The sequence below is a fragment of the Taeniopygia guttata genome, chromosome 4A, assembly GCF_048771995.1.
Source record: "Taeniopygia guttata chromosome 4A, bTaeGut7.mat, whole genome shotgun sequence".
Taxonomy (NCBI): Eukaryota; Metazoa; Chordata; class Aves; order Passeriformes; family Estrildidae; genus Taeniopygia; species Taeniopygia guttata.
In genome coordinates this window covers 6,309,034-6,321,433 of record NC_133029.1, presented here as the reverse complement: position 1 = coordinate 6,321,433, position 12,400 = coordinate 6,309,034, and the positions used below count along the sequence as shown (strand labels likewise).

Here is a 12,400-nt window from a genome sequence, read left to right as displayed (position 1 = left end):
ACCCTATGCTGCTGTACCTTGGCATATTGAAAAACCTGAAAACATAAAACAGCCCTACACCTCAGGTCTGGGTAAGAGCTAAGCTCTCTAGTTGACTTCTGAATGTTCTTTGCAGAAGACTGGTTTTCAGACTCCCTGCCTCTCCTTAGTCTAGTGAGTTTTGCTGTTTGCTTTTTTTGGTTGTATCTGCATGTATCTTGACCATTCAGGAGATGTACTCAGCATCTGGCTATTTCTCTTCCTACTACCCAGTTGAGTTTCCCAGATTTGATCTGCAGCTTTAGGAAGACCACTAACAGTCTGGCTTATGTGCATGTTTGGCTGCATAAAAGATGGTCCATAACATCTCTGTAGAGGAGAATCAAAGATCTAGATATTGAAACTGCAATTCATATGAGGAAATTACTCTTGCCCACTTGATACAAGAAATCTGTTTATGTTAGCAAGTCTTTCTTGACCACTGACAGTCCTGGGCATTCAGTAATGTCTTCATCAATGCATCTAGGTCTCAGGAGTTAGCTGAAGTTCATCAAGCTTTCTTTCTAAAATAGTCCCATTTCAAACAGTGCATTTCAAGAAGTGTATGAATGTGAACCCAAGAGTGTGGATTTAATTGCAGCCTTGAATTGACTAAACCAACTTTGTTGCTTGCTTGAGAGCTTTGATGGTTTGCTGCTGCTGTGAAGTTTTGCATCAGTTCTGTTCTGAAGTTCAACAGAAAATGGGGTTATGGCATGTAAATATGTGGCTTGATGGTAAATCTCACCAAGGGGTTGTGTATCAGAGATGCTGCAAAGGGTAAAGGATGTCTGGGAGTGAGGAATAAGAGTGGTTCAATAGCTTGGTCCATCTTGTCCAGTTGTACCCAAAAAGCCATCTTGCCCTTTCTCTTCTATGGCCTGTAGCAGTGCTCCTGTGTAAATGCAGTGAGCAGGACCAATGAAATTATTCTGCTGGAGTAAATAACAGACAAATTATTCCCACCCTGATTCATCCTTTTGAATTCCTACTTGTGGTGTCATTGTGGAGTACAAGAATGAACCCAGAGAAGTGATTGGGAGGGTGCAGGTTGTTTGGAATGGCTTTCCATGGTGGTGGATACAGACACTGCATGTGCTGGCACTGCTCTCCTGAGCTCCTGTGCCCCTTCAGGGACCTTTTGGGACATGGGGTTCTGTGTCATGGTGGTGTAGCTATTCTCCTCTGTATTAGGAAAGCTCAAATGCTTGAAGTAGATGGAGCTTAAAATAACAAAGAATACTTCAGCAATCACAAGCTGATTTTTTTATAAACTGTGGACAGTCCCAACAGAACTATTTAAAATCTAAAATAAGTCAGTGGTGAGGGAAGCAAATATGGGTGGGGAAACTGAATATTAAAAAGTGTAGAACTGAGCCATTTAGGGGAAATCCTGTGTTTTAGGGAACTGTGACCTAAATAGATATGAAAATGCAGCCAGCCTAAATGAGACCCTGTACTGAAAGGAAGTTGCAGGATTTGTCTAGCGTGCTGGAAATGATAAAGCCGAAAATCACAGGATGATGAAACAGCTTTAGCTCATACTTGACTGTGCATGTAGTTAAATTTGGGGGATGGCTCATAGTCTGGGCAGTCAGATCCCACAGTAAGACTGTGTTCTAGCTCCTAGAAGTCTGGCCATTGTTCAGAGGTTCAGTGAGGGCTGTGAGCTGGCCAAGAACTTGATGTGCCACACCCAGGCCAGCTCTGGGTGTCTAGAACAGGCAGCCCTGTGTTCAGCTCCCCTCCCTGTAACAGAGCTAAACTGCTAGGAGTCTCTTAGTTGAAGGCCGGAGAGAAGCACATGAAACAGATAAGCTTGCTCTGATTTTTTGTCTAAATGTGAGTCCTTTAGAAGGAAGAGCTTGGCTACAGCCCTTATCTTCGTGCTTTCTTCCCTGTGGAAAGTGTTTTTAGTGATTAGCAGAGTGTTGGAGTGTAGCAATTTTGTCCTTGATTCTAAGTTACCTCTGAAACAATTCTTAACTGTAGATGAATTTAGAGACCTTTACATAGGAACTGAGTATTTAGTCTATTAGCTCACAAGCCTCAAGTACTTACTGTACATGTGATAGCTCAATGCAGGTCACACTTGTCTTGTTAGCATCCTGTCTTGATCTTATTTTGAGCTCCTTCCAGCATAGTAGGTGCTTGTGATTTTTGGCAGACATTCACTGGATGCTATGTTTGGAAAGCTCACTGGCTTTTTGGGAACATATCTTGGCTCCCAGTCTTGACTGATCAGCCCCTTGAACTGGGTCTTTGCACTGTTAAATGGTTCTGCGAAATTCCCTGCCCTTGGCTTGAGGATGGAAGGGGAAGAACTGGACAAAGGGGAAGTTGGGGTGGAGGAAAAGTTGCCTTCTAAGAGCCTTCTCAGAAAATCTGAAGTGCCTCTGATGGTGGCAGGCAGTGCAGGGACTGTTTTGCTGGTTGAGTGACTGCAGTCACAGCCAGGATCATAGCACCTTTGTACAGTGTACAACATAAAGGGGGTGGCACAAAACTCTTGTTTGTAACCTGTGAGTAGGATTGCCTGGGAGGAGCACACAATAGTGTGAGGAATGTCACCCATACCATGGCTGGCATTCAGACATGCTCACTGCCTGCTAACTGCCCTAAAATTGCAGAGTTTTAGCAAGGGATATGGTTAAGCTTTGACATGTGAAGTACAACTGCCAACCCTACTATTAGTGTACAGAGCCCATAATAAGTGTGTATGTTTCTCCAGAGAAAAGCTCTTCTAACAGGCACAAAAAAAAGGAAGGTGTTTGCAAAACAAGCAACCTCCCCAAAACAAAACCCAAAGCTGCACAGATTGTAAAAGTTGAATGATGGCAAACGCACATTGCTAGATTTTGCTTCAAGTTTTACCTGCTGATCCAGATGTTATGGAAAAGGGGTCGGGGATTTTCCCCATGGTATTTTAATTTCCTTCTGGGTTTTGACTAGTAAAGGATGTTCTCTCTAAGCAGCTCAAACAACAGGTACAAAAATAGTTATTCCAAGGGCTTCTTCAAACTGACTTTAAAGAAACAGAAAATGGCAATATTAATTACTTGGAACAGTTACAGGAAAGCAAAGGGAGGTGCTTGAAGAATCTATTTATGGAAAAGGAAATGGCAAAAATAGAGGAATTGATCCATTGCACAAGGTTGGGAGTAAGTAGTGTAGTAAGTGGCATACAAGTATCTGGTCTTGACGGTAAATGTGGGGATCCACCCATGGCTGCTTCTGCTGGCTCGCTGCTCTCATCTTGCAACTCCTTTCCTCTAAGTGAAACTTGTTTGCCCTCTAGAGAGGATGGCAAGCTGCTAATAATAGCCAGGGTGTTCAAGCACCACTGGTGGGAGGTGGCTGGTTGAAAAGTAAAGAATTACATTTAAGTAGCTTTAACCTGGAAACATCATTAATGATTTTGGAAGCCGTGCTGTGTAGGCAGTAGGGGGATTTTAATAATAGTTTTGAATTAATAATTTTGTAGTAGTATTTGTAAAGTAGAACCTTCTTCCTTTAAAGGTTGCCTGCCCAAATCAGATCACTGGTTAAACTGGGGAAATGATAGCTCCAGAGTTCTAAAATGTGGAGTTCTCCAGTTCTATGGAGCCAGCATTGGCACAGCCCTGGCTTTGAGTGCTTGTGCAGGGCACTTAGGAGTGTGTGCTTGCTGGTGCTAAGGAGGGAAGGGTCTCCAGAGCAGTGAAACATTGATTGTGAGAAAGCTGCAAACCTGGGGCAGGGTAAGTGAAGGCATCTAAAGTAAGGCAACTGCAGACAACAGACCCTTTGCAGGAGGAATAGTCTTTTTTGAAGTTTTCTTGTGAACTCTGTGAATGTGGTTTGGAGGAGAGCTCATTTTTAAGAGAAACTGTCCTTGAAGGTAATAAATCTGATTCTCCACCATTTGAGGGAAAAAAAAGGAATCTGTAGTTTATATAAGGGTGTCTGAAGTAGGCTCTCTGACTTGATATGAATAGCTGATCTCTGGCCTGATAAACATGTCCTGCAAGGATGATCCCCTCCAACTCCACTTAGTGATGCTCTGCTCAGGCCTCTCTGAGTACCAGGTATCAGTCACATGCAAAGGAGGATTTAAACAGGAAGGTAGCCGTGGCTTCTCACACTTGGTCTTGAGAACAGATAAGCAACAAACTAAGTGTTGCTGTGTTCTGTTGGCATTGGCAGCAACTGCCTTCAAGGAAACTGTTTTTTTTTTTTTTTTTTTTTTAAATGCAAGCATTCCTGATTACCACTTGCTGCATGGAAAAATTTTGTTTTCCTTCTCATCACTGTGAGATAAGCAGTACAAATTAACATAGGAATATTTTGAGATTAACAGTCAAACAAATATACCATGGCTCTGACACTACAGTAGGACAGGGCTCATATTAGAATAAATCATTTGGTTTCCTTTTTTGAAAGTGACCTTTAGCATTATATATTGTAGCAGATATTTAGTTACAGACACATACACACACACAGAGATTATTCTGAGTTTGAAGGGACCCACAAAGATCATCAAGTCCAACTTTCAAGTGTATATGATGTGTATGGGGATTGAAACTGCAACCTTGGATGTTACTAGCACCACGATGTAACCAACCAAGCTAATCTCATGAATCACCTCAGTCAGTTTCTTGTCTTTACCCTTTTCTAGAATAGGGTTAGGGTTTCAGCCACTGGATGCAATCACTGCTATAGACCTTGTCAGAAAACTTATGGAAATGCAGTTGGAATGGGCACAGAATAGGCTTATTTTGAACCCCTTTGTTAGGTAAAGCAGAAATCCTCTGCTCTTCCAAGCTCCACATAGGAAAGCTTATCTTTTTTTATGGCTGATGTGATGTAATTGTTTCCCTTCTACCCAGTGTTTGTAAATTGGTGAAGGTGATTTTTGCTGGAAGCCGTAGGCAAGCACTGAAGCATCCCTTGGTGTCTCTGCTGCAGTGAGGTATTAAATGCCACAGATGACACAGAGCATGTCTGTCCAGACACTGCTGCTTCCAGCCTTTCATAGGTGCTGGTGCCTCCAGCCTTTCTCTGCAAGCAGGCTTCTCAAGGCTGTGAACTTAGTCTTGCAGGCTGGTGCTGTGTCCTGCTTCCTCTTCCTGTCCCAGCAGCGTGGCTCCTGAAGCTGTGTGGGTGCTGTGGTTTGTTGCCCACACGAGCCATCTTGTCTTGCTGGGGACAAAGAGCAGTTGCTGCTGGTGGGGATGCAGCTCTGGTGCTCAGGTGTGGCTCCAGAGCAGCTTCTGAATCCAAGCTGGCTTGTTGCCCTGTTCCTTCACAAGGAAGGAATAACACCATGTGAGCACAAATTTAGTTAGATTTAGCCTGAATTCTGTTGCTCACAAGAGAGGTTTGTGAAGCTGGGTAGCAGCAGCTGCCCCTTCACTGCTCTGTGTCTTCAGGCCCCATGCTAAAGTCGTTAGGGATGCTTTAAGAGGTGTATTCCTGCTACAGGCTGTACTTAGGTACCAAAAGAAAGCCACATACTCTATAGGATGTGAGTACTACTTCTGGCTCACTAGTACCAGAAGTACCATGGCAAGTTTTCTCCTTGGGTGGTAGCTTAATTCAAATAGTGGGATGGGATGGGTTGGGATGCCTTCTGTGGACTTATGTGGCCTGTGCTCCAGTCAAATGAGAAGTACCATATTCCCAGCTGAGCAGGACGGGGCTGGTGGAGAGAGCTGGGAAGCTCCCAGGAGCTGCAGGGAGGGTTAACCTCTCTCTGGTGTCTGCAGCGTGGTGCCTAGGGTGTCCCTGCTGCTGTTCTGTTCCCTCATGAGCTTAGAGGTATGAAAAGGCCCTTTAAGACTGTGGGAAGGGGGCTTGGTTAATGAAGTGTAATCCTTTGAGAAATTGCAAGCGCTTTCACATGACCCGATCCCAGCCTCACCCTGACACAGAGGAGCCAGGGCTGTTTCGGCAGGGTGCTGGCACTCGGGAAGGAGCCAGATGTCTGTGAGTATGGCTGCTGCTGGAGGTGTGGGGCATCACCCCTGAGTCCCCTCCAAGGCATCACAAAGCTCTGCTGTCCTCGGAGTGAGCCCGTGCAGGCTGACCAGTGGTGGGAAGGGAAGAGCAGCACTGCTGCAGAGAACTCTACTCCAGAACCCACTCGCACTTTCCGAGGAACAGCAGGACACCTCCTGTTAAACTTACCATATTGCTGCCGATCTTGCTAAAAGCCAAAACTGGGCTGTTTTTTAGATCATTAAGGTGCTTTATGAGACCTTAGTTCATGCAACTTCAGCTGGATTTGATGTGCTTCCCAGGGCAGACCTGTTGGAACTGGTGAATAGTATTGGCCCAGTATTTTTAGGTGGAGTAACTGCTGGGTTAACGGGTGCCTTTCAGTGCAGAGGCTAAAAGGTTGTTCTGGAATTTCTTTCTAATTGAGCTTGCTTCTCTTCTGTACCAGTCAAGTTTGCAATAAAATATAAGTTTTCCCTATGTTACTTTCTCCAGAAATAGTCCACTTGATGGCTTGAAGCTGGGAAGTGGGGAATATCTGAAGCTTGAAGCCTCCAGCCCAGCAGGGTATAACAGCTTCCTTGCATACAGGAAATGCAGGGAGGAAAGAAGCTTTAGCTCAGGGTCAGGGTTTTGTAGAGGTCGATACTCTGTTGTGCTGACTCCACTTATTATTCTGACATGAATTTCCTAGTACTCTATTCCTGTCTCAACTTGTGACAAACAGAATTGTCTTTTCTACCTCTCGTGCTGCTCAATGCACTGGGGCATTAGCACAAGCAATACATCCGTTACTGAGTGTGACAGAATCAGTCTTTCCTGTTTGTCCTGCCATAGGCAGCTACACATTTTTGTCTCAGGAAGTTGTTATAGCACACTACTAGGAGAACTTACTTACAGACCTGGAAGATAGCTGACAATTACTGCTGCTAGTAAAATTTATTTGGAATCACAGTGGGGCAGCAAGTGAGATTTGAAGGTATACAGGAAATACTAAAATACCTGACAAGATGCTGCAGACAGGAGCCTGGTACAGCTATCTTTTAAGTGTCTCTTGCAGATTGCTGCACACCATGGGAGGAGGAGGAAGGGGTAGTGGTGGCATGGGCCTTTGGAAAGCTTTTGCTGGTAAAAGGAAGATTTCTTTGGATGCAGCTGCTCTGGGGCTGGAAGAGTATCACTTCCATGCAAGAGGTTCTGTCTGTGCAGGAGATATCACACTTGACAATACTGTCCTTGGCAGCAGGAAGCTCTTTAATGTGCTCTGGCAGTGGCAAGCTTTAGCAGTGTTAGAGTGGTGGAACTATGGTAATTCCCCAAATAGAGAACAGGAAGAATTGCTAGTTTTCTATCTCTTTCCTGTAGCTGTTATGAAAGGAATCGGTTAAATATGGGTACTTTTTTTTGGCATGTTTTTAAATTTGGTGAGTATAAATTCGCCTGTTGAAATGTGATAGTTGAATGTTCTTACAATGTGCAAAATGTTGTCAGGACACATTTCATATTGTGTTAGTAACTGTTTGTATGAGAGGATATGAAATGAAGATGGAAAGACAAAAGACTATTTAGAGGCTACCTACTGAAATAAACTTCTGTGACTTTTAAGATCCAAGTAGAATTTAGGGAGTTGCAAATATTCACATGCTGCAGTGGGTATATTATAAATGCTATGATGAATAAATTCAATTTATTGCTTTAAACAGAGTTTGAGTACAAATTACTACCTTAGGGGATAGTATTTTTGATAGATCTGCTGATGAAATCCAGGAAACCTTCTTAAAACACCTCCTGAGTGTTGAAAGTTTGATAGATGTTTGGTAACAGAATATTTGGAATAGGAGGATAGTGTACTCGGGGATGAGTGCTGCCACTAGACCTTGTGGTTGAATCACTGGTGTGCAATGTCTCTTTCTCTTGCACATCTTTCAGCAGTGTGTACCTTACCTGTCTGGACTGACAGAGGTAAATTTGTATATGCTCAGCAGTTCAAGTCAGATACCTTACTGAAGTTTTTTTTTCTGTTTGCAACCCAAATTCTAAACATGCCAAGGCTTATGCCAGCCCTCAAACTTAGGAAAACCTTATTAGATGGCTTAGAAATACAAAATCTAACATTTTAATGCTGATGAATCTTGAGACTTTTCTTAGAATAAGCACTGGTAGCAAACTAGATAGATAAATAGTTTAAAAGTGCTTTTTGGTAGGGTAACTCTCAAGGGACAAAGCAAATGAGTCTAAATTTTGATGGGACTGCATAGCGCTTGCTTTGTTTTGCTATAGCATTTTTATTCCTACATGTAACATTTGTGTTGGTCAGTACTCAGCTATGAATACCTCAGTAAAGTGGTTTTACTTAAAGTGAGACTTTAAATGAATGAAGAGGAAGAAGGTAAACATGCAGTGCCTGGCACGTACTTGTCTGGTAGAGATTATAGCAGCCTGTAGATCTCTTCTTGTGGCTTGTTTGAGCTGCAGGCAGAGTGCTTTAAGATCAGTGCCTCCCACCACCTGAAATGGTAGAAAACTCCCTCTGAGCCAGTTGCTGTGAACTGGAAAAACAAAACCATCCTGGCTTGGTAGGGTATGGGGAAAAAAATGTCTTTGTGTGTTGTTTTCACACCAATGAGCCTTAACAAAGCTCAATTTTACAGCAAACTAGCTTCTCAGCCAAGTATTAAATTACCACCGATGGTTCAAACTAACTAATGGTTAAAATGGCACTGGCACAAGGCAGGATGTGCTCTCTCCCCAGCTCCCAGCAGTGTGCTGCTGAACGTGTTAAAACCCTGCTCAGCCTGGGGAAGCAGCGCTGCCGGGGTGTGGTTCTCCAAAGCACAAGCCTGTTTCCTGTGGTATCTCAGCTTCTGCTCTCTGACATCAGCCTCAAGCTGCAAGTGCAGACCCATTCAAGACTTTGCTGCTCCTAAACTTCAGGTTGCTACTCAACCTCAGCACAGGGGGCTTCTGGGGGTGAGGAATGAGGGAAATAAATCTTCCTAGTTAATGTAATAATTGAAGGATAATATCAGGTCAGATAGCTGAAGGATATATAAGTAACTGACAGTGAAGGAATTTTGATGGTTCCAGCATGGGACTTTATTTTCCTGTGCTAACAAAGATGTGGATTTTAATAAGTATTCTGCATGAAATGATGGGGTTACTGAGGCAGCTTTATTTTAAATGTTAAGGCGTGATTTGTTCTAAATAACTCTTAAGAGCTATTTAGGCACAAGTTGCAAAGAGGTGCCACAGATGTTTCAGTTCAGTTTTCTGGTGCTCAGATATTTGGCCCTTAATCACCTATGCACATGACATCAGATAAGAGTAGCTACTGTGCTTTGTCCATAAACAGTGGAGCAAAGATATTTTCTTTCATAGGAGCTGATACATTCATGTTTTAGGTGAAAAGGAAATACTTCAAAGCTAACAAAATGTAAGGTGTAACTTAATGGCTCAGTTAATGTAATCCTTCTTATAGCCGAGTGTAGCTTATGGACAGCTTTGCTCTCGCTGGTGGCTGTGCTGGGTGAATCAGGCTTGCAGAAGAGAGAAGCAGAAGTCTGCTTCCAAGTGTAAGCAGCAAACCTGTTTTGGGGAGCATTCAGCCCTTCTAAGAAGTGGCCAGATTTTTGTTTCACCAAAGCACCATGAAATTAGCCCATTGTCAAGGTCTAGTGTTCAAAGAGAATAATTTTGGGAAGGTGTACACTAAGAGAACTTGAGGCATCTCCATGCTGTTGAAAGCTGCTAATTTAAAAACAACAAAAAAAGTTTTGTTCTTAGGAGTTTAGGCCATTTGTGCTTTCCTTAGTACATCTGTAGGATGATTTTGCCTTAGTTTGACATTGTGTCAGAAGATTTAGAGGGTTTGATAACCAACTTCTTCCTGATACACTTGTTCATGATATCTTTGTTCTAGCAATGTCTAAATAGCATTCCTTTTGCATGAAACAGGTAGAACGTCAACTTAGGTGTACTTCAGCTTAGCTCTGCTAAGCCTACCTTTAACCTTACAGAATTTTTAGCTTAACTTAAAATAAGAAAACATTTAGGTTTATCTCAAGTGGCTATCAAGTACAAAATAGTACTTGTAGTCTGAAGCAGGCTTTCTGGGAAACCTCAAAAAGTATTTGTTATAGTTAGTGGTCTCTTTTTCGTACTTACCTATATTAACTAGGAGGACATTTCTTACTTCTTGGGGAAAAAATCCTGGTTCTAGTTCTCTTGCAGTCTAGTTTCTTAGTAAACAAGATGTGAAATCTGTACATACTTTTGGTAGAAATACAGGAATCAGAACTGTCTGTGATCATATTGGTATTATGTGGTTCCTTGAATATTTCTCTGCTTACTCTTGCTTTTTTGGTCTGCCGTGTCATGCAGTTAGCTTATAGTCCAAATATGACATTGAGTTGTTCTTAAAGCTGTTCACAGTGTAATTCCCTCCACTCCTCCCCATTGGAAGCCTGATGGAGTGTACTAATAGGATTGATTGCACTGAAGAGCAAAAAAAAAATTAGGATTTTTTGATCTGAGGTAAATGGCAAGAGAGAACTGTTAATGCAAGGCCTGTGTGCTGGGGTTTGGTGCATTGTATCTTGTCTGAACAATTTCAAGCCTTGAACCTTTGATGGAAAAATATTTTCAGTAAAGCTGTTTTAATATGTACAGCTTGTGCTCTAAAATTGTGAAATATCTTTACCCTTTTCAGTTGATAGGCATGCAAATAGAATTGGATTCTCAGGCAGCTTGGTGTACTTGCAGACCTCACTTTCCCTGGCCTAAAATTAAGGCATCTGCTTTCAGGCCAGGACAGTTTCTGTCTAGCCCCAAGCATCTAAATCGTGTTTCCCAATAATTTTCAGGAGTTTTGAATGGGATCATCAGCGTTTTACACTAGCATTTGACCTGAAATGCCTTTCTTTTTTAACTTGTTTGATGAGAAGTGAAAGATGTGTGTGTGTCTGCTTCTGTGGGATGAAGCTGTGAACTCCCTTGCTGCAGTTCCTTGCCACTTTCATGCCACAAGTGAAAATGTGATGGTGAGACATTCCTGTCAAAATAGTGCATCATATAACATTTCTTCTGGAAGACCATTCATGATCTTGCATCTAAGGCTAGTATAGTCTTGGTTAAAAGATCTATGAAATCTTGGTTACAATTTAAAATAATACCTAAAAAATTCTGCAGATTTTAGAGGTCTTCTATCTCCCTGAAAGAATTGGAAAGCAGTTTTGGCAGCTCTACTGCTATGGGAATTGTTCTCATGTTCATCATGCAGCCTTTTTGTCTTAGCCTGTGAGGACATCCTTGCATTCTGTCTGCTTCATACCCACAGCCCCTGGGGCATGTCAGGGATTGTGCCTTATAACTTCTCCAAATACTCAAACACTGGAAGTGTCTTGTTATTATTGACCAGTCTTCTGTGGCAGACTGGGTTGTTAATGCTTCTGGGAACTTCCTTGGAGTTCACCCTTCAAACAAAAGGGTTGGGTGTCTTCTTGTGTGCACCCAGTTTTGGAACATCTCTGCTTTTGTGAAAGACACCAGAATGTTCTACGCTGGAAATTAAACTTTGTAAGATGTAAATGGCTCTCATATGTGTCAGTACTTGTGAATGTTTGTAGCATCAGAGAGGATAAAACCACTTTGAAACAGGAAAGTTATATTCTACAGGAAAACTGTGAGTACATGCTGGCAGAGCAGGTGCCTTTGTGCCTGCTGGCAGTGAAATTCCTGGAGGCTTGAGAGCTGCTTCTGGTCCTGGGCAGGAGTTTGTTTTCATTACTGGGTATCATCACTTAAAACATATGTTGTAATGATGCATTTTTCTGTATTCCAGATCAGTGTGCGTGTTACCACCATGGATGCTGAGCTGGAGTTTGCCATCCAGCCCAACACCACGGGGAAGCAACTCTTTGATCAGGTAAGTGATGGAGCTGCAGAAGATATAAAAGTTGATAAAGACATTGTAATTCTATTGAGGCAATAGCAAATAATTTCTAAAGTACTCTAAAGATTGAGTGTCACTATATGTAATAACTTCAAGAGAACTCAGCCCAGTAAGAAATGGTACTTTTTTCCAAAACGACTGCATTTTGTAATACCCAAAATTGTGTTAGGAGCTATTGCTTCTAGTGAACTGAATTGGTGCTAAGGCTCAAAATAATAGTAATTGGAAAGCAGTAGATATCTGCAGTCTGAATTTGTAAGAGAAGACTTATGGGGGACCTAGTAAGCAATTTTTGGTTGGCTTACTTGCAAACACTGTGTAATTGATTCCAAAGGGTCGTAGGTCTCTAAGCCAGGAGAGGCTCAGCTGGGTTTCAAATGCTGCTGTGACCTTTAAGTGCAGGTAAAGTGATGTTCTGTCCTCCCAGCAGGCCCTGAGGGAAGCCTTAAGAGC

At 42.5% G+C, this 12,400-nt stretch overlaps 1 protein-coding gene across 1 annotated transcript in view; it reads left to right on the top strand.

The window, feature by feature from the left end:
• Window positions 1–12,400, top strand: part of MSN (moesin) — a 40,419-nt gene that overhangs the window by 10,073 nt on the left and 17,946 nt on the right. Inside the window, exon 2 of the mRNA XM_030272501.4 lies at window positions 11,837–11,920. Within this exon, the coding sequence (XP_030128361.1) occupies window positions 11,837–11,920 (84 nt within the window). The remainder of the gene's footprint in view (window positions 1–11,836; window positions 11,921–12,400) is intronic.